Source organism: Gossypium hirsutum, chromosome D10, assembly GCF_007990345.1.
Source record: "Gossypium hirsutum isolate 1008001.06 chromosome D10, Gossypium_hirsutum_v2.1, whole genome shotgun sequence".
Lineage (NCBI taxonomy): Eukaryota > Viridiplantae > Streptophyta > Magnoliopsida > Malvales > Malvaceae > Gossypium > Gossypium hirsutum.
This window is the reverse complement of record NC_053446.1, coordinates 8714533-8737334: the sequence shown is the minus strand read 5'-3', so window position 1 is coordinate 8737334 and position 22802 is coordinate 8714533. Positions and strand designations below refer to the sequence as shown.

Here is a 22802-nt window from a genome sequence, read left to right as displayed (position 1 = left end):
CCAGATACATGAATCCGTCACCCCGAGTTGTTCGACAACGATGGGTATTAGAGTAGTCCACGACCCTCTGAGAATTGGGGCTAGCAATAATAACAACTGACCGACTTGGCCTTTTCTCCCTTGACCCCCTAGGAATTGGGGAGGTCTAAATTCTCTGTCATTAAGACTCTACGGCATGCCAACTATATCTGATTTAGTCTAACTTAGTGAAACGGGGTAAAAATCAAATTTCATGATCCATTTCAATTCTATTTTCATATAATTCTCATTTCAATTATGTTTCATATTTAAATCACATATTGCATAATGTAAAATAGGCTTCCAATTTGAAACATATTAAATATTTTCTTGCTCAATCATCTAAAATCATAATACTCAAATCCAAATCATAACAATGAATTCGCTAATTTAGTCTTATGAAAAACATAGTATTCATCTCGAAACATAATTTTATAAATATTAACTAAATTATTCAAGCTCATCCAAAACTCATAAAAATAAAATAAAATAAATATAACTAGTCATATTAAATTAAATATTCTAAAGCTTTATGTAATGAAAATAAGATATTAGCACAACCCGAAGTTTTAATCGTTTTACTCCTTTTCTTCGCCTTTCTCCTTCAAGATGTTCGCTTCACTTTTAGCTACAATAGGAGCAATTCATTACGAAACAACATCATTTATCCATTTTAAAACTAAAACTAATAAAAACAAACTTAAATATGCATGATTATTCATATTGACAACTTAAGTTTTCTAGTCCGAAATTCACATATCTTTAGGCTCAATTATCCGTTTTCAATTTCGTCTTCACCAGAGTACTGACTGCTTCACAAACTATCATTTAGCACTAATATTACACAAAGTGGCCAATGTTCTCTACTTCCCCTTTAACATGGCCAAATATACCAAATAAACTTTTCATCCATTTTTGTTTCTTTTTCACACTTCTAACAAGCTAGAACTTATCTTCTAATAATTTCCTATCCAAAAATATATCTATTTCACTTAAGTTTTCTAAGCTTCCATCAATGTCCTTTAATGACAACTTTCAAAATACTTGATAAAATAAAAAACTATTGGTATATATATTTATATATGTAAAGCAAGCTTCAAAGATTCAAAATCTAAAAAATATTTTGAAGAAAAACCATACCTTACACTTGAATTTGAAGGAAAATGATGGAAGAAATTTTTTTTTCTTTCCCCCTTTGTTTGATGTGAAAAAGAAAGAAGATGAGAAAGATGAGAAAGATGTTATATATATTATTATTACTTATTAAAATATTATTACTTAATAAAAATACCATGAAATCATTGATTTTTTTAAGTAATGGAAAAATTACTATTAAGTCCTTTCTATCAAAATAAAATAGGATAATTTCACTTTAGTCTCTATAGTTTTCTAACTTATTCAATTTAATCCCTGAACTCGATATTGAATTTTTAACTTAACCACATACTCCTACTAATAATCCTCTGTGTTTTAATGTTTGACGGTTTTCTCTAAAAATGATCACAATTTCTTATACTACTATTTGTTTATAGATCACTTATTCAAGGACTTCTACCATAAATATTCTTATTCTCTTTTTTTTTTAAAAGTAGGGATGTTACATTAATGGGGTCGTAGTGGATGGTGCTAATGCGAGCATGATAATGAGTCTTCTCATCAGAAGAGTATGTTTCATAAAACTTAAACATAGGTGCGAGGAAGGAAAACATAAGGGGCCTTCTAGTATAATCAAGTTATTTGTGTTGTCCATCTCCACCGAAGGCGATGACATTGTTAGTATAACATATTACACTCTAATGTTGTCACAAGTTATAATAATGGGGTCACGACTTTTGGTGGTGGTGGATAAGACACATCACTTGATTATACTGAAACGACACTGCGTTTTTCTTTCTCGTATTTATGTTTGAGTTTTATAAAGCATTCTTTTCTGATAAGAAATTTGTTGTCGTGCCCGGATAACCATCGTCAACTACGACCCTATTTATACTCCATCTGTAACACCCCTAACCTGCATTCGTTGTCGAATTAAGGTTACGAGGCATTACCAGACAAAACCACAATTTAGAATAGTCTCTCTCTCTCTCTCTAATTTTTTTTAAAACTCCAATATTAAATATCAACCCAAAAAAAAATTTATAAACCACATGTTCAAGTAAACTAATGTACCACGAAGCTAATTTTCATGTACTTCATATAAATTAATGTTCAAACCACATAACCCTAATATTAATGGCATTTGTATAGTTAATACATATCCCAGCATCTATAGTTACATTTCATACATTGAAAATATATTACTATAATTATTACATAAATTGAAATTCAAATATAACATTTTATACTTCTGTTCAAGCACCTAAACAAAACCAATTGCAGCATAATGCAATAATATGGTATAATCTCATATGCACTTTAGTAATATTAGGGTATGGTCAAATATACTAATGATGTATATATACATGTAATATGCGCATTTTTGTCTAAAAAAAATTAAAATAGGAATCACATTAGTCAATTGAATACAAATAACATTCCTTTGCACACCTAAATCGCATATATATATACCTAATCTCATATTTCATTCTATTAACTAATCATTGAATCATTCACACCAATATAAAATAAAAAATTGACTAAGATCAGCCACATACCAAAACCGAATCTACAAGCACCCATATACGCTTACATATAATAGTACGAACATCAACTTGATATTTCTAACTATTTATCAAAAGCTATCCAACATGTTTAATCATAATTCTCTTTTACCATTGAAATTCTTACCTAAACAATCAACCAAGACAATTATATTACATGACCATTTCTTACCAAACAATCAACCAAACATTTATAATGCATGTTCATTTATTACCAAAACAATCAATCAAACAATTATAATGCATGTTCATTTCTTACCATTTAACAACTACACTTATATGACTAAATATTCAAGCATAATATATGTATTGCTTGTTACCACGAAACCGATATTAGCCAAACCACAATTGATCAAAACATACCCATTATCAAATTATATATATATCCATACATATCAAGCATATATACCATGGTTGAAAATGCATTAACTTAAACATCATCTCTAGCCATTTCGCATGGCTTAATATATATACAACTCAAAATCAAACCTAACACAAAAAGCCTATACATGCCATAAGTTCAGATTTTAAAATTTTAAAAGTACCGAATATCAGTCGATAGTGCGATAATGATTCTTGACGATCCCTGAGCTTGTAATTAACTTTCAAAATCTATAAAACAGTGACTGAACAAACACACCATAAGTTAAAATAACTTAGTAAGTCATAAGCAAATACCTTTCAAAATACATATATAAATTATACAAATAAACCGAATCCTACTAATATTGTACATGTACATATATACTCATATTTAAACGGTTCATTCATCTTTCATGTTATATATATAAGCTTACCTTTACTAACAAACTTGGTATAACTCAAACATACCTGAATTTTCCTAATTCAAGCCCACATTCGATTTTTGTGTTATATAAATACTTCTTATACCATTCAGTTTCGAGAAAGATACTCAGACAACTCAAAAAGTTCATATAAAGCCAACGTCCCAGACGTGGTCTTACATGTAACCAAATAACGATGCCACTGTCCCAGATAGGATCTTATACATAATCATATATGACGCCAAAGTCCCAGACTTGGTCTTACACATAAACCTTAAATTAATGCCAACGTCCCAGACGTGGTCTTACACGAATTCACATTTCAACATTCCTGTTATTCAAATGACTTTTGAATAACGTAATTCAATCAAATTAAACTCGTAAATAATCTTTCTATGTAAAATACAAATCGAAAATGTAGTATACATACTCATATTTCTACTCGAATATGTATCAAATAAGTATACTAATTAAAACTCAATTATTTACTTACGAACTTACCTCGGCAAAGACGAACGAAACGGAACGACTACTCGACCACTTTTGATTTCCCTCGTTCCAAATTTGATTTCTGCTTTTATTGATCTAATTCAATACAAATTTAACTTATTTAACCATATATTCATTCAAATTTACTTAAAATCTCATAAATGGGAAAATTGCATTTTAGTCCCTAACATTTCACATTCTTTTCAATTTAGTCCCTATTTCCAAAAATCACAAAATACACAAAATTCATCAAAACTATGCCTTAGCCGGATCTTTCTATAGTCCATAGCAACCTATATTTTTTATTTATTTCACATTTAAGCCCCTAAATTTTTTAATTTCACAAATAAATCCCTAATTTAGATTTTTATCAAAAAATCACTTAATTAAACATGAAAATCAAACATCAAAGATTTATTTTTCATCATCAAACAACAATTTCATCACATTATCAACAATGGAAATTTTCAAATTCATCAACAACTCCAGAAATTAACACATGGGCTAGGTAATATACTAAGCAACGATCTCAAAAACGTAAAAATTATCAAAAATCGAGTAAAACACATACCTAATTTGAACTCCAAAGTGCCAAACCTAAGTTTCTTTTCTTTCTTCTTTTCTTTTTGATGTTTCGGCTATGGATGAACTATGCATGGCTTATTTTGTTTTTCATATACTTTTATTATATGTTATTCTATTATTTACTATTTTAACCTTAATTATAAAACATAATAATAAACTAATATATGTCCATAATGGTCCACTCAAGATACTAATGGTATAATAACATTATAAGGACTCCTATTTAACAAACCATAGCAAATAAACACCTTTAACATATAAAATGCCTCTTTTATTTTTTATGCGATTTAGCCATTTTTTCCAAATTAAGCACTCAAATAGATAAATTAAATTACGAAAATTTCACACATGTTAATTCGCATACTATAAGCACGGAAAATAATATTAAAATATTTTTCTGACTCGAATTTGTGGTCTCGAAACCACTGTCCGACTAGGGTCTAAACCGGGCTGTTACACCATCCCTTGACAGCATAACCTTTGTAAACTTGAAGTCCTAGTTACACTTCAACCCCAAACTGTATAATCACCGTTAACTGGAACTTTGAGTTGCAACGTGACCCAACTTCCCGGGTGATGGCTCCATACTTACATGGCTAATGAAATTTGTAGGTCACTCAACTTCATGGCACTATCGTAAATTCAAACATTCCTTAAAACAATAACAATGTCTATCTCAAACACAGATAAAATTTTTTAGCTAAGTGAAAACGCGTCTTACAAAATACGTTTTTCTTTCTCTCTCCAAAAAAAACGTACACCGATAAATTTTTAAAATTTCAACCTAGTTTCTCAAATGATATAGATTAACCAAAATATTTTAATGATAATTCTAGTAATTTATGAATATTTTATAATACTAATTTTGTTTTTCTTTGGTAAAACATATCCTTATAGGATTCCCAATCACAAATATAGAGGATTCCCAATCACCCAATGTGAAATGCATGTATCACAACAATCCTATAAAAGACGACATATTTTGTTTACCAATTATAGAAAAAAAACCCAATGCTAATAGTTTAACAATATATTTTGTTTTCCATGACTTGTGTCATACTTTTCACCCCTTTTTCTTCATATAAAAAGTTTGAATGACTCGGTCAAGAATTTTGACTTAAAATTATATATTAATTACCTTGATAAATTAAAATTTAAAAATAAATATTAAATATTATTTATTAATATAATATTTTATATTATTTGAGATAAGTTTGAATAAAAGTTAAATATGATTATTTGAGTATCTAATGGTTTTAAAAGGCAATAATTTATTTCAATTTTTAATAAAATAAATAATTTTAATAATTTTTACATATCGAAAGTTTTCATTTTTAATGAATTAAAAAATTTAAATGATTTTATCAAACGAGTGAGTTTAAGTATTTTTTTAATCATCTCTGATATTTTGACTGAGTTTGATTTTCTATTTTTTTATACTAATTCAAGTTTTGCATTTTTAAGTTTATTTTTGATAAAACAAAAATTCACTATTTTCGCATTATAAAAATTTAAAATTACTTATAATAATTAAAAAAAAACAAATTTAGCTGCAGTGCGTTTTTAAGGTACACTACATTATTAGTCACTAAATTATGAGTAAAATTTGGTTTTAATTACTTAATTTAAAAAATTATAATTTGGTTATTGAATTTTTTAAAAGTTTTCATTTAAGTCACTGAATTATTTTAAAGTTTTTATTTAAATCATTAGGTTTTTAAATTTTTTTTTAAGTTTCGCTGGCAAGCTTTAAGTGATAATTCAACGTTCGGTACAATTGATTAATACTCATTAACGAGTAGGAAAATATACCTTAGATCCAAGTTGATCTGACGGTTAGTGTTAGAGATCGAAAGAAAACCCTATTTGAATTTGGTTAGTAAATTCACAATATCCAAAACTATTTCATAAAAAAAAACTTAACTGTGGAAGAGGAGGGGAAAAATAATTTTCGATTGATATAGACAATGCGAACAAAAATAAAGTGATATAGTATTAATTTTAACAACTTGTAATTTAATAAAAACTTTTGAATAATTTAACGATCAAATTATAATTATTTTTAACTAAGTAACTAAAACAAAAATTTATCATTAATCAATGAGGGTACAGTTTTTTTTAAATAAGAAAAAACATAAAAAATGCCACGATCTGAATCGTGTGTAATCCTACTAAATAACAGATTAAGACTCCGTTAGTCCATTTGGGAACGTTAACTTAATCAGAAGCATCCAATTTTAACGGCCTACTTACGCCCCATCATTATTGTTTTATCACCGTCCGATCATATCAACCTTCCTAATCCAACTATGATATCCCAACTGGTCCCTACTTCCAATATTATAAATTTAAAAACCTATTTTCAACGACCTTTCCCAAAATTCCTTTGTGTTTTCTTCCTCAAAAATTCAATTCAACAATTTATTTTTTTTAATTTTTACTGAAAAATCAAATTCACCAATCATGAGATTCAAGAAAGGTAGCAAAGTCGAGGTATTAACCATGAAGGAGGTTCCAACCGGCGCGTGGCGCTGTGCCGAGATTATCTCCGGCAACGGCCACACTTACTGCGTCAAGTACGGTTGGTTTCCGATCACTGGCAAGGCGGCGTTGGTCGAGAGAGTCCCGAGGAAAGCGATTAGGCCTTGCCCTCCTCCTATAAATGGGACCGACGATTGGGTTCCTGGCGACGTCGTGGAGGTGTTCGACGAGTTGTGTTGGAAACCAGCGGTGATCGTTAGAGTTTTCGGTGGAAACAACATGTTTTCCGTCAGGATTCTTGGATTGAAGAGCCAACTCAAAGCACATCAATCTCGATTGCGTGTTCGACAATCTTGGGAAGACGGCAACTGGCTCCTTGTCGGGAAGGTAAATCTCCTGAACCTTTCTTTTAGTAATAAATTTTAATATATTTCTTTAACCTTTTTTGTTGGGACGTTGTTGATTCTTACCCTAATTGTTATGATCCATAACAGGGCTCGTCAAATTCCAGTGGACCACCGAAGAGGAAAAGATCTTCGCTTGGTTTTCCGGAAGCTGGTGGAAAGAAGATGAAGGTGATTGAAAAAGGTAGTTTTGGTGGTCAAAGACTAATAGTTCGGCTTCCTTGTCCTGCTTCTGAAAAGGTAGATGCATTTGTTTATCCCAAAAATATACTGGGTGAAAGATGTATGCCTTCTTCATTTCGTAGAATTGATGATACCTTGAGTTGCACATCGTCTGTTGGTAGTTGTAGTGGTTTAGGGAATAATGGTCTTAACTTGTCTCCTAGTTATGCAACAAACGGTTGTGAAAACTTGGAGGATTATTGTAGTGATGCTGACTCATATTCTGAAAGGTGTTGTGGGGAAGATGGAAGTTCTGTTTCCCCTAGTGTGGAATTGGGAACTGATTTCCATAGGTCGGAGCTGCATGCCTATCAGAAAGCTCTGTGGGCATTGCATGCTTCTGGACCTTTGACTTGGGAAAAAGAAGAAAAGGTAACCAACCTACGTCGTTCTCTTAATATTTCTAATGATGAGCATTTGAGGGAACTAAGAAAGTTGAGACATGATGATAATAGGTTTTTTATTAGTTGTTGCTAGGTTTAGTGAATCACATTTCTATCTGGTAATGCACTAGTGTTATATTTTACTCAAATAATGCAGATATTGTAAGGATACTTGAAATTTTCAATTTTGTAATTAGTTTCTTTTCCTATCTCCACGATAGAAGCTTCTGTTCTTTATGTAATTCTTTTTTGGCTGAAGTATAAAAAAGGCCCCTGAGCTAAGTAATCATTCAAGCCCCTAATGTTTTACTACAATCAACTGAACCTTCAAACATTTGTTTTTAATTTAGCGTAATATATATAAGCATTCTTTTCATTTTTGTTTTTTACCTTTTGCAAATGTTGTATATTGTTGGGTGGATATTTCAGCACAGTAAGTTCTATTATCCCTTGTGAAACTGTTGAGTTTCATTTAATACAAAGAGGTGAATTACGTTTGTTGTTGCTAAAACAGTTTCCCTAAAATAAATTTAAGTTTATACAAATTCAAGTTCCAGAAATAGTAACATGAATAGCCTGTTTCAGTATTTCCCAGCGCGTACATACGTGTGCAATTTTGCCCTCTATGATTACTTCAACCTTGTTCATGGTCTTTACCTGACCTTTTTCTAGTTCCCTAGATGGGATCTTGGAAATTGTGATGTGGTGCTGGCTGGTTTATGGATTCTAGCTAGTGTTTCATACATTCCCCGTTTATGTACGTGAAGCTGTTCTACATCATATCATGATGATGTACAATTGTTATACTTGCTTATTTCAGCAGCATATGGAATTAATGTTGAGAAATATCTTGATGCTTTCTCAGAATATCTCATGGCCAATGTTGGAGGCATCCATACTTTGCTTCTAAAGCCATGATGGATTGAATATGTCAACTCTCGCTGTTGATCAGGGGACAACATCCATGGTTTATTCCTAAAGGAACCCTTAAGCCCTGCTTTTGGTACGAATTATTTCTAAAAATATTTGAAAATTTTGATTTATCTATGGAAATGCTGGTATAGGTCATTGTATTCCTTGTTGCAGAAAAACAAGATAATCTTAAAAGCTGCCCTACAGTTAGCATGTAAATTGATAGGTTGCAGGTGCACTTATGGAAAGACATATCTGTCTTATTCCCCCTCCCCTTCTCCTCATCCCTTCTATAGAGTACATGAGAATTAAAGTTATATCCCATAGTGGAAAGTTTTGTATCTCTAGACTGTGCATATCCAATATGATTAAATAAATGTGTGTATATATATCGATTCATATTTTTTTGCAAAGGCTTCTAACTTTAATGCTTGAGTATTGACTAGAAGATGCTACCATCACTTATTTTAATTTTTGAGAATGAAATGCACCCACTATACAATAATTAATTAAGACTTAAATATGCGCAAATATTTGATTTTCAAATTCATTTACCACTATAATTTATGGTAATCTAAAACCCAAATTCCTTTTCAGATGTGTGAAGTGCATTTGTGTGTTTTGTAGGTGTTTTAAAATTGAGATTGGTTTGTGATAGGGTGAGATATAGTTTGGTGTTTCATGTGGAGCATGTTTGTTGACTTGGATGTCATAGTTGGGACGTATTATCTCCTTGTTTGTCCATTTGTACCAAGTTATGGTGTTTGTTCATGGGCAACTTAGAAATTTTAGTGGTTCTCAATTAAATGCAGCATCATCATCATCATTCTTAATTATATATATAAATTTACAAATATATTATAACTATACCTTATCTATGAATGATTTATTCTTTATTAAGAAAAATATAAAGAAAAAATAAAAATTGAATAGCGAAGAGTTTAATTTATAATATATTAAGTTTTTATAGCTTGTATTGATGTTTTAGTAATGAATAGGAACTTTTTATTGGTACTCATTTATTATATTAAATAATATTGCTTGGTATTAATAATATGGAGTAAAACTATATTGTATATATTTTTTAGTCATTAATTATATTGTATATTGAATACAATAAAAATGCTTTAATATTTAATAAATTATCATATTTCATGCTCTTTTTATATAGATTAAGCATGTCAAGTTTAAAATAAATTAAAAATTTTAACTATTCATTTTATGTTAAAAAGAGTTTCAACCGTTAATTATATACCAGTATACAATATTTTAGATCAATATAGAAATATCGAATTGATTCAAAAATTTACATACATAATAAATACAAATATTTTAATAAATTCAAGGATTTAATTGTTAAAATGTTGATCATATAAAAAATTAAGAAAAAGTGTAAAATTGATGAAAGTAGAACCTTTTTTTTTTTAAATATTTTTATATCACTCCCAAAAAAGTAGTCTTTAGAAATCTGCCGATCATATAAAAATGATGTGTGTATATACATCTATATGCATTATATCCTTTTCATGTAATAAGTGTGTTAGTCTTTTTATCACTCGTATACTGTATATCAAATTTAAAGTATACTCATAATTAGTGAAAATTTTATATAATAAATATATAGTATACGGGTGATAAAAAAATTAATTGATATTTTTTATTACAATAGTAAAATAAAATATTTATTATGTTTAATGTTTTGGGTTTAAATATTATTATGATCAAAATTTTATTGATTTATGATATAGATAAAGATAAAAACACTCTCTTAAAAATATATATTAATTTGTATGTGAAGGATATTTTAATAATTTTATAGTTGAGTTGGTGTTCAATTGACCCGTGGCACTAACTCAGCAAAAAACTTAAATATCTAGATAATTTGGCTTAATACATTATTTGGTATCCAGGTTTGACATTTTTTTAATATGATACTTGAGTTTTTATCCAATGCGAGATCTATATTTGGAAAAAGTTAAACATTTTAGCACATGAATGTAAGAATGTTAACTTTTAGTATTTAATTTGAGTTTTAAGATTGATTTGATAAAATCTTATAATTAATTTTCATCAAATCAACCTTAAAACTGAAAGAATCATAACCATCAAGTTGTATTTAATAAATTAAAATAAATTCAAAATTAATGCTAAATTTATTCTATTGACAAAATCATGAAAATTCAATCCTAAAAAATGTTAGTAATTAACTTTCATAAAGTCAATCCTAAAAATCGAATTAAAGACTAAAATGATAACATGGTTACTTTTGGGTAATAAAATAACTTCTGCTAAATGCATGTACAACATTGGGTTAAAAAAAGCACTAAATTAGAAAGATTTGTCAAACTCAAGTACTGGATAATACATTAAACCATAAAATTTCTAATTGAATTGATGTCTTATTGATATTAACTCAATTAAAAAAAACTAGATTATGGCACACCCGCAATGTGAGTGAAAATATTCATGTAACAAATTTATAGAAAATTGATATAAAACCCAAATATGATTTTATCTAAAAGAGTAAGGTTGAGTTAATGAAAAACATGATTACTTGGGTTGAAATCCTATTATTCCTATTATGCATATATATTTTCTATATTTATCAAAATATAAAAAGATATAAGTACATTTAAAATAATATTTAATACTTTATTAAAGAAATGGACTTTTGATAGTTTTTTAATTGAGTTGAGGTTCGATTAATGGGTAACACCAACTCAATCAACTCATTAATATATAGCATAGATAATGACAATTGTCGAAACCACTTTTTTGAAATTTGAAAAAATGATGATCGACTTTTAAAAATAAAAATTGAGAGTTGTCACCAATCTTTTATTAAGGTGTGACCGGTTCACCATTAAAATGATTTTTGGTCTGCGAATTTTGAGAAAAATAGGTTTGGGAGTCGGTTATGCACGAGGAAGGGTTAGCACCCTCGTAACGCCCAAAATTGGTACCGAATCGATTGTTTAATGTCTTAGTGTCGAGAATTTGAAAAGATTTTAAAATACGATCCTTTGAAAAGAAAATTTTAATAATCGAATTGGGAAATAAGACCCACCCACTTTAAAGAAATAAACCGTCACATTCAGTGAGTTAGAGTGCAACGATTCAATCTTCGAAGTTAGATTCGTCCTTTTAAATTTTAAAAATTCGTACATTTTGAGAAGGATATTTGGTTATTTGGGTCAATCGAGAAATCAAAACCCAGTAAGTTAGGGTTCAATTTTCTTAAAATTCCTAAACACCAAATATTACCTTTATTTTAAAATCGAGATAACAAAATGTCATATCCAGTAAGTTAGGATCCAACACCTTGAAATCTTAAATGCTTTATTTTAAAATTGTATGGTTTAAATAAAATAAACACTTGGATACCTAAATTCGTCGAGAGAAATTGAAGCCCAGTGAGTTAGGGCACAATTCTCTCGAGAGCTATGAACACCAAGCTTTTTTGGAAATTACGAAATAAAATGATTGTAATGCTTTAATAAAATACAACTCTTATGATTGGAACATGATCGAATAACAATACATATAGTGTAGAAGATAAATAACAATCTAAACTTAAACTAGAAGCAATCAAGCAATTAATAGGCAAATACAAGCAATGGTTTTAATCGTATTATACGTACATCAATATTAATAATTAAACCTCAAATGAATCAATGAACAATTTTCCAAAAATATAACAGGATACTAGAAGGAAGAATTATACTTAATAAGTCTTATGTACAAAAGTTCCTTTTTTAAAGATATTTATACATGAACTTAAAATAATAACATTGAATAATAATATTTAAGATAAATTTGAAACAAGTAATATACATTTATTAATTTAACAAGTAGTACGCATAAGGTGAAAACTCAATATAAATAATGATCTATATAATAATATGTAAAAGTTGAAATATACAAAATGTGGAGGAAGGTATATATATTTTTTTAAAAATAATTATGTACATATATATAATAATATTACGTTTAAAAAAACTTTTATACAAATAAAAAATATATAATGAGTGAAATTAAAGAAAAATATTATAGAATAAAAATATTAAAGAATGTGCATATGATATAACGAATTTACAAAAAAAATGATTAATCTAAGTGATAATGGATATATAACAAAATATAATACAAAATAAATTTTAAAATAATAGTATATAATAGATTTTTTCCTTTTTTAAAAAAAATGTATGATAAATTAAAAATAATAATTAAAAATAATAATATATCTTAAAATTATATTAATAAACTTAAAAACAATGTCAAACGGATGTTAAAATATACTATAAATAAATTTAAAATAGATACCAATCCAATTTACAATTATGCTATTAAAAACTAAATTTGAATTGAAACTTAATTTAAAGTACAATAATAATAATAATAATAATAATAATAATAATAATAATAAAGGTTTAGTTGTCATAAAAACAATAAACATTTACAAAATTAAATGAAATACTAAAAAAAAGAATAATAAAAAGTAATCGCATTAAAATTACAACATTCAAAGGACTAAATTTACAATCAATTCAAAAACTAAGGACTAAAGTAACAATTAAGCGCACAACTTCAAGAATTCAAATCCAGAGAACAAAAACGCCACCGTTTGATCTTGGACCAAAATGAAATCAGAATAAAAAATGCGGCACAAATTAAAGAAATTGAAGAAAATCAAATTGAAACTATATAGAACACATAGGGACTCATCACGCAAATAAACCAATGATATGAAACGCGCGGATCCTTCCCTCGGGTCGGGTCACCACACGGGTTTGAGCAAATACGACGCTGTTTTGGGACCACCGGTCCTGGCCTCAAACGACACCGTTTCTTAGGGTGCTTATAAACTAAAATAAACCCTAAAGCATCAGCCGCCCTCAGCCTTAAACAAAATAAAAAAAACTTAAACATTTGCCCTCCCCCTAAACAAACCTAGGTACCAGTCCGCCAAATGTTGCGCCGTTCTTGCGCCCTCGACCTCTGCCAAGACTCCGATTGCAACGGAGATGGTCAGAGATCCGGCGGCCAGGTAAGTTCTTCCTTTAACTCCCCTTTTCTTTTATTTTTGCACACAAAAATAAGATAAAAAAGAATACAAAGAAATGAGAAAGAAGAAAAATCTGCAATCACCTTTCGAATTTTTGTTTTTTTTCGATTTCTCTCTGAATAATATTTTTTTGGTTTTTTGTATACAATCTGCAGGAAAAAAGAGAGCCCCGTTTACAGTGTTGAATCGGTCTTATATAACCGAATCAAAAAGAAAAATAGAAATAAATAAATAAAATCCAAAATCTCTTCTACCCCCCTTTTCTCTCTTTTCCTTGCTATTTGTTTTCTGTTTTTATTTGTCGTTGCTGGTTGTTTGCTGCAGGTACGGGTATAGAGACCGACGTGGCGGTACGGAGGTGGCCGTACAGAGGCGTGCGTGGCTGGGGTGATGTGGCGCGGAGCGTACGAAGGCTCGTCACACGCTGAGGGCTTGGCTGCGGCGCATGGGTCTTCTAGGGTTGCTTGCTGCTGATTTTTTTTTATTTTGGGCTATCGGGCTGGTAATTTGGGGCTAGTTTGGGTTAAAACGGGTTGGGCCATGTTGGGCCTATGTATTTGGACTGTTATTTAATCTGATATTTATTTGTACGCGGACCGGACAAATATTGGGCCTTACAACAATAATATATGTAAATTAACTATTTATATTTAAAAAAACATATTTAAGAAAACTACTTACTTTCTAAAATAATACCATATTTCTTAATATAATTTTATATTCTCAAGTTTTCAAGGATACTAAATCAAGAAACCCAAAGCCTAGAAGTTTCCTTCTAAATTAATCCTAGAGCATGAAACCCTAAGGCCCCTTCAATAACCATGATAATAGCTTAAGATTTGTCGATACTTATCCGGTATCAAATGTTAATGGAGTTTACTGAATACAACGAATCCAAAACCTTCAAGCTATCCTTAGTTCTGAAGCTTTCTCAGGTGTTGCAGAGAGAATTCAAAGAGAAAGTAAAGTTTGCCAAGGAAAGCACAAAGTTTGGTTAAGAAGCCAATACTGACTTTATACAGGCATGCAGGAGGGAAAAATTTAGTGGGCAAGTTCATTCTCCCCACTACCGCTCCTTCGACAACCGTGACTAATAATTTTCTCTCTCTTATTAAATTCTTGTCCCCTCAATATTAGATATCTCGTCCAATTCTAACTAACCTTCTCCAGGTCAATTATCTAGTTCAACCAAAATAATAAAACTAACCAAACGAAAAAATAAGCATTAATCGTCTATTAACTGGGTTGATATGTACTCTGCAAAGGAGCTTCGCCAACCACCAGGCTCGCCTTAATATGGACTTCACCCGAGGGCCTACTCATAGTCCTCAAGCACTTAGCGAGTTCTTTAACATTTTATTTGTTAGAGTTTATTCTATAAGCCTATCTCTATAAACAGTACTCAAATACCCTAGACTACATCGGGCGGGATGTTACATACGATGATTGTGGGAGCGTTAAGTCCCAAGTCTAGGCAAAGGCTAAATGAGCAAGCCATGGAGGAAATGATATCCGAGAGCCCCTGTATAGTCTCCATTTTAACTCTTTTTTTCCCAAAATGGTTCTTTCTTTGATTTCTTTCACAAATTTGCCTTCAACAATCCCTGCGATTCTTTTTTTTTTTAATCAAATTTGTCAATCTTGAGATTCAAGAAAGGTAACAAAGTGGAGGTATTAACCAGGAAGGAGGTTCCAACAGACGCATGGCATTGTGCCGAGATCATCTCTGGTAATGGCCACACTTATAGCGTGAAGTACGGTTGGTTTTCGATCACTGGAGAGGCGGCGAATGTGGAGAGAGTCCCTAGGAAAGCGATTAGGCCTTGCCCTTCTCCTATAAACGAGACCGATGATTGAGTTCCTGGCGACGTCATGGAGGTGTTCGACGAGCTATGTTGGAAACTGGCCGTGATCGTTAAGGTTTCCGAAGGAAACAACTTTTTTGTGAGGATTCTTGGATCGAATAGCGAACTCGAATTACATCGATCTCGATTGCGTGTTCGACAATCTTGGGAAGATGGCAAGTGGTTCCTCGTTGGAAAGGTATTTTTTTTCTTCTTTTTCTTAATTTCTTTCATTTATTATGCTTTATTGGTTCTTACCCTAACATTTCTTTTCGATAACAGGGTTCGTCAAAGCCCTTATCGCCTAAGAGAAAAATATCGTTGCTTGGCTACTTGGATGTTAGTGGACATAAGAAGAGGGTAATTGAAAAAGGTATTGTTGGTGGTAAAAGGATAATAGTTCGACTTCCTTAACCAACTTCTAGAAAGGTAGATGCATTTGTTTCCCCAAACAATGTACTGGGTGAAAGATGTAGGCCTTCTTCATTTAATAGAACTGATGATATCGTGAGTTATGCATCATCTGTTGGTAGCTTTAGTGGTTTAGGTAATAATGGTCTTAACTTGTCTCGTAGTTATGTAACAAAAGGTTATGAAAACTTAGAGGATTATTGTAGCGATGCCGACTCTTATAGTGAAAGGAGATGTAGAAAAGAAGGAAGTTTTGGTTACAGTAGTGGAGGATCGGGAACGAATTTCCACAGGTCAGAACTACATGTCTATCAGCAAGCTCTTGAGGCGTTGTATATGTCTGGGCCTTTGACATGGGAAGAAGAAGCAAAGGTGACAAATCTACGTTGTACTCTTAATATTTCGAATGATGAACATTTAAGGGAGCTAAGAAAGTTGAGACATAATGATAATAGGCTTTCCTTCTTTTGTCACTAGATTAAATGAAAGAATTCTTTCGGGTTATGCAATACTGTCATGTTATTATTCATATTCTTCCTCCGATGTCAATTTTGTAGTTGCGTTGTATTATTAGGTGGCTTTTCAATATTAACTCAACAGAGTAGAAGGTTATTTCCTCCAAGTCGAATAGCATTCAAATGATAAGTAGTGAAGTACAGTTTTGTTACTGGGAGGGATACTCTATAAAGAATTCCATTGTATAAGTACCCAAGTTTCAGAAAATAGTAACTTGTAAAGCCTGGTTGCTCTGGAATATTGAATTTGTACTGTTCTCGTCTCTAAAACTATTTTTGATCTTATCCATGTTCACCAATTTGGCTCTTGTAAATTATGATGTGTTGGATGGTTTATGGATTCTACTTGGAATTGTATGTACCTGCAGTTTTAGATATGCTTTTGCATCTTTTGATGGTGAGTATAAATATTGTATTTTCCTTTATTTCAGTAGTATATGAATTTATGTTGGGGAATGTCTTGGTGCTTTCTCTGAATACCTCATTGTCACTATTGGAGGCATCAATACATAGCTTCAAAAGCCATGATTGGGTTTAAGTTTGGCACCTCTTGCAGTTGACAACCTGGCAACATCCATGGTTTATTCCCTAAAGAGTCCCTTAAACCATACTTTTGGTATGAATATTTTTATAAATCTTTTCAAATTTTGATTTTTCTTTTGAAATAATGGTATAGGTCATTATATCTGATGTAGATGCCGATAAATCTAGATAATCTTAAAAGATGCGTTTCAGTTTTAGTATGTAAATTGAAAGGTTGTTGCACTTAAAAAGTATTCAAGTTGTAATAGCCATAAATTTTGGTATTTCTGGATGACCATATCCAATATTGGAACATTTTAGGCTGCATAATTGATAAATTGCTCTGAACCTTCCCTACTGTCTCTGCAGAAAGACTTCTTGTATCAACTGTCTGAGTAGACAAGTTTAATTTGTTGCCTTAAGCTACATTCTAATTGTATAAACAAGGTGATGTTGAACTAGTTGAAATTGATGTTTCCATACCATGATCAAATGGTGTTTTAACATCATTGTTGGTTGCTTGATATTACGAGATGGGTATTTTTGAGCCCCTTCAAGCAACTCCCAGTTTGAAAATCATCACCTGCCCATGAAAGTTCTGTAAGAAAAATTCTTGCATTATGTACTATTTTTTTTTCTTTTTTTTATGGATTCTGTTTGAGAAAAGATCATTGTTGTGTTTAACGGGTTGGTTTTCCCTGATTATGTACAGTTCATGAGAATCCATCATGCAGGTAACATGTTTCCCTAATCTTGATCAGTGTTTGATGCTTTGAGAGACTTTTTTTGATTGATGTTTGACTAGGATAATGTGTGTTAGAAATTCGAATATTGGATTCCTATTTATTGTTGTTACATGCAGTATAAGCTTCAGTTCATGCCTTTCGGTACTAGTTAGATTCCTCCCAAATCCCAATTGGTAAGTTCTGTTTGCTAGTATTTGCTATTTGCATGGGTTATTCCACCTGTTTGCACTCGTAATATATCATGGTTAACTGGCCTTCACTTTAGACACCTCCATGTTTCTTGTCACATATGAAACTACAGATCATGAGGCAGAGACGGGTCTGTAGAGTAGCCCCAATTCTTGTTCCTTTTGAAGTCAAATTTCAAACCTATACTCCTCTTGGTATTGGTTTTTTGCATAATGCCATTGTTTAAGTCTTAATCTGGAACATGAATCCAAATATTTTAACACAATCATTTCTTTAATAGAAAAACAAATTGAATTTTATTTTTCAAGGGCAATCTCATAACTCTTTTAGGATTCCAAAGAATGCCAATGTCGTGGAGGGAATGATAAGGCATTTTCAGGAATTGTTTCAAGTGAAGTATTGTTTATTGAGCTTCTGTCATGTAAATATTGTTAGCTTTTTGTTCACAAGTGTGAGATTGAAATGTTAGACATTTTCCATCACTTCAGCCCCGACAGTAATTTCTTTCTCAATTGTTCTCTACCATCTGTTTTGTCTATATCAACTTTTGATGTTTTCATGTTCACTGTGATGTTTTTTTTCTAGCAACTTTCTACTTTGGGAGAAAAGGAATTTCTTTCGGTCCATCTACAAGTAATTGATTTAAAATATTATTATTCCTGATAAGAATTGATTAGAAATATTAATATGCTTTATAGAAGAAAAGAATTGATGCTTTTGCTGCCAATATTTCAGTTGCCAAACAAACGCGGAATTGTTCACTGAAGCAAGTTAATAGTACATGTTAATGCTGAGTTTTTGCTCATAGGTTGAACTTATAATTAATTAATGAAGAAAAATGTTACATTGGACCTTAATAAATGGAAAAAGCACATTAATTTGTTACGTAAGCAATGGAACAAAACAGTTTTATTTCGTATGTGATTCGATTTTTGGACATTAAAGCAGAGAACTTGAGTTATCAGTTTTCTTAGTGTAAAATATGTTGTCTCCGGCTGGTTGCCATTGGAGTTATACCACACCTTCACAGTGTTTTTTTGCCTACAAGTTTATCGACCACCAGGGGACCTTTGCAGCCATTGTTGGCATCACCAACAATAAATGAGAGCACATGGTTTCTTCTGATTGTTGATTTCTGCAACCGAGCTTCCTTTTCTGGCTATGAGTTCAATGGGTCGTTTGCCTTTTGGAACCGAGAAATTGTTCACTGTCAAGGATTTAATTATCTAGCCTGGTAAAGGATTGTGATCATCTTCAGAAGTTGGTCTTGGGGAGATATAAGGACCTTCTTTGAAGTTTCCATTATTTAGTATAGATTGGTTGCAAATTGTTGAATCAAACAACAGGTTAGTGAATTATGAAGTTCTATTTCAATCATAAAATGTCATTGTGATCGAGTTTATATACCTCGAGTACGTTTTGGATTGTACAAGGTCTTCAATGCAACTGAATCAACAATGGGGCCACAAGCTACATTTGTCCTCTAGCCTGGATTATGTATTGGGATCTCAATTACATGCCCATCAACTTGGAATGCCTATGCATATGAATCCCACCCATTGCTAGTATCTTCAGAACTAGTTTCTGGATGCAAATTTTAGGTTGTCGAGTAGGGTTTATTTTTCCATATATGCAGATGACATTGGTTTTCTTTCACAGCAAGTTATGGAAACCTGCTGATATGCTAGAGTCAGAAAAACTTGCAAAAGGAATACATGATTCCTTACTTGTCTGGATGGTCCACCTTTGGCAAGAGAAAGAAAGAAGAGAGGTGATTGAGATATTTGGTAACCAAAATCCAAATTCTCAAGGCATTTCTAAACTCAAAATTGTAAGTAAACTGTCACTCAAACCTTTCAATATAGTGTATGCCAGGCATTTAAATCGTGGTCTTAGGCTTTTTAGTAACAAATACTATCATGATCATTAGTAGTAAATATTAATAGCGGTGAAAGTCAAAAACCACAAATTAATTACTATAATATTGTGTTGCAGCAGTTATTTAAATCCTAGTTTATACTACTATGTGTTTAGTACATTAAATTCTTTAATATAATCTGACATATTCCTCTGCAAACAGACCACCGTGATCATTAATGAAACTTTAAGATTGTAAAATCCATCAGGCGGCATGATGGCAAAAGCTGTAAGAGATGTTCGGTTAGGAAAAGCTAGTCTTGCTTGCTAATATAGATTACCTTATCGCACATGTTGCATTTTACCCTGACCCTCAACCATCGGGAGGATATGTGCATCTTTTTTAACTAGAGTGTTCGGCATATGGAATTGCCAAAGCTACTCATTACAATGCCGCTACATTTTATTCCTTTGGGTTGGGATCTCAACCTTGTGTTGGTATGTACCTTTTCCTAGTGCAAGAGAATCGGGAAAGACACAGCTCTATTGTACCAATGATCGTGCAAAGTAAATAATTGCTAAAAACATCTAAGTAGTAAGCCCACCTTAAGATGAGTGTGGTCTTAATTAGGTTTTCTTAGAGTCTCTGATAGTAAAATTGAGATGACAAAGGATTTTGTCTCTATAGGGATTGAATGATAGAAGTTCTCTCTTAAATTTTCAAAACTTCATCATGTGGTAAAATATAATATTCAAGAGAATATAATATTCTTACTGCATGATGGTTTTATTTTCACATGATGCTCTCCATAATTATACGACGCTACACCATTTACTCACCTATTACATTCAATCACAATATAAAATTTAAGTGATACTTGAGTCATTCCATCGATGCTTAATGTGCATAGCTGCCAAAAATTGGGGGTTTAACCCAATTAATTCATCGATGCTTAATGTACATAGGGAATGGTTAGCACCTCTACCACGCCTTTCCTTAGAGCTTTATGACATTTTATTAGAGTTTTAGCACTTAATCAACCTAAATATTCTCTACTTAATGACTCGAATTATAGCAAAATCACCTAAATATAAGATAATGCCAAAAATATTCTAAACAATATCAAAATATCCGTAATTAGCTAAAATTCTAAAAAACAATAAAAAATAAAGGCAATTACACAAGATTAAAAATAAAATTATTATGCAGTAAAAATATTATATTCATGTGAAAAAAACCTAATGGCAAAACTTTAAACAAAATCAAAACAATAAATTTAATAAAACCAAATAAAATTAATTTCTAAAATCAAAATATACACATGAAAGTTATCACTATTCGTAGAAGGAAAATTTTGAAATGCTGCATTTTTTTTAATTGAACATTTCATTAATTATTATATAAATATTTACGTACACATGCATGATTTATTTGACATGTTTGATTACTTTGGTAACTAATAAATTATTTTACCACATAAATATCAACTATGGAAGACATGATCATTAATTGAATGCATCGAATATTGAGCTAAAAATCTTGCATAGAATGCATCGAAGCTTCTATTGCTTCATCTAAAAAAGAAGGATCGATATTCTCTAGTGAATCGGTGAAATGATCTTCTTCATGCATCGCGAATTTAGATATATTTAGTTAATTATGAAAAGTTGTACTACAAAACAGTAGATTTATTCTCTCGTAAAGACACCAAATTGCTTCATTTTATGTTTGGTATTTTCAATCGGTTACAACACCAACTATAACATCACATAAATACAACTGCAACTAGAGATGTCCAGTTTCAGTTTTTTGTTCCCCCTAAATGGATGAGTAGCGTAACATTTTCCAAACAGTTTTTATTTACAGGTCATGCAATTTTCGGACACTAAGCAGCTTCACATCATCCAGCACCGGCCCACAAAGAGAACCCGAATTATCACTTTTTATGGTGTAAATTGTGCTATAGAACATGATCCGAGTTCGTGTTGACTCTGCCCTGAATGCAAGTCTAGCCGCTTTGAATCCACCTTTGCCCTTGGAGTTATACGACACCATCACCATGTTTTTGCCTGCGAATGCTTCGACCATCATTGGACCTTCGCATCCATTGTTAGCATCGCCAACAACAAATGAGAGGACGTAGTTTCTTCCAATTGTCGTCTTAACGATCTGTGCAACCGCGCTTTCTTTTCCGGCTATGAGTTCGATGGCCCATTTGCCCTGTGGAACCGAGAGATGTTCACTGTCGATGTACTTAATGGCTTTCAGGGATTCAATTATCCAGCCTGGTAAAGGACTGTGATCATCTTCTATTTCGGGTGGAATTATAAGTCCTTCGGAAGTTAGTATTGGGAAGATATAAGGACCTTCTTCGAAGTTTCCATTCTTTAGTAGATTGGCTGCAAATTGTTGAATCAAACCATCAGTTAGTGAATCACCCTTAATCACCCTAATCTTCTACTTAATGAGGGCCCCATTCCCTAACCTAACTGCAAAGGCTCCTTGGGGTACTATTAGCAACATGTCATCTTGTTTTTGACCTGATTTTATGTATTCAACATAGCCAGAAATTTCCCGGTTGGGAATGGACTTGCCACTCATCACTTTTGTTCCTTTCAGTTCCGATGCCTTTGGACCTTGCTCGAAGTTCCCATTTGGCAATAAACCTAACATGTTTCAATAACCAAATTTAGATCAAGGTTGATTTTATGTA

The 22802-nt window shown here is 31.5% G+C and overlaps 3 protein-coding genes and 1 long non-coding RNA gene across 8 annotated transcripts; 3 read left to right on the top strand and 1 right to left on the bottom strand.

Moving 5' to 3' along the window:
• The first annotated feature begins 6898 nt into the window (after window positions 1-6898).
• LOC107913913 (uncharacterized) lies at window positions 6899-9338 on the top strand. 4 transcript variants are annotated; one of them, XR_005919612.1, is made up of 4 exons: window positions 6899-7405; window positions 7513-7662; window positions 8893-9030; window positions 9114-9338. XR_005919612.1 is itself a non-coding variant. In XM_041103040.1 (3 exons), the coding sequence occupies exons 1-3, from the start codon at window positions 7001-7003 to the stop codon at window positions 8935-8937; spliced, it is 600 nt and encodes a 199-aa protein (XP_040958974.1). In that variant the 5' UTR covers window positions 6899-7000; the 3' UTR covers window positions 8938-9338. The 4 variants fall into 4 exon arrangements, 2 of the variants coding, with proteins under 2 accessions (XP_040958974.1, XP_016698070.2); XR_005919611.1 differs by having other exon boundaries at window positions 7513-9030; XM_041103040.1 differs by having other exon boundaries at window positions 8893-9338.
• Window positions 9339-13374: 4036 nt separating this feature from the next.
• Window positions 13375-14680, top strand: LOC121222370 (uncharacterized). 2 transcript variants are annotated; one of them, XR_005919609.1, is made up of 2 exons: window positions 13375-13986; window positions 14329-14680. It is a non-coding gene; the product is annotated as an uncharacterized lncRNA (long non-coding RNA). The 2 variants fall into 2 exon arrangements; XR_005919610.1 differs by having other exon boundaries at window positions 14160-14680.
• Window positions 14681-14908: 228 nt separating this feature from the next.
• Window positions 14909-16784, top strand: LOC107914263 (uncharacterized). Its single transcript, XM_016843127.2, has 2 exons — window positions 14909-16047; window positions 16131-16784. Exons 1-2 carry the CDS (start codon window positions 15877-15879, stop codon window positions 16260-16262), a joined length of 303 nt encoding a protein of 100 aa, XP_016698616.1. The 5' UTR covers window positions 14909-15876; the 3' UTR covers window positions 16263-16784.
• Window positions 16785-21598: 4814 nt separating this feature from the next.
• On the bottom strand, window positions 21599-22534 carry LOC107915248 (uncharacterized; the record flags this gene model as incomplete). Its single annotated transcript, XM_016844409.2, has 1 exon — window positions 21599-22534. A coding segment is annotated over one exon (585 nt), but the record flags the coding sequence as incomplete, so codon positions are not given.
• Between the last annotated feature and the right edge of the window lie 268 nt (window positions 22535-22802).

Excerpts from the sequence above, each read along its gene's own strand:
- LOC107913913 (XM_016842581.2), top strand. The coding sequence starts at position 7,001 with ATGAGATTCAAGAAAGGTAGCAAAGTCGAGGTATTAACCATGAAGGAG. Across the intron at positions 7,406-7,512 it reads ACTGGCTCCTTGTCGGGAAG|GGCTCGTCAAATTCCAGTGG; the intron begins GTAAATCTCCTG and ends GATCCATAACAG.
- LOC107914263 (XM_016843127.2), top strand. The coding sequence starts at position 15,877 with ATGGAGGTGTTCGACGAGCTATGTTGGAAACTGGCCGTGATCGTTAAG. Across the intron at positions 16,048-16,130 it reads AGTGGTTCCTCGTTGGAAAG|GGTTCGTCAAAGCCCTTATC; the intron begins GTATTTTTTTTC and ends TTTCGATAACAG.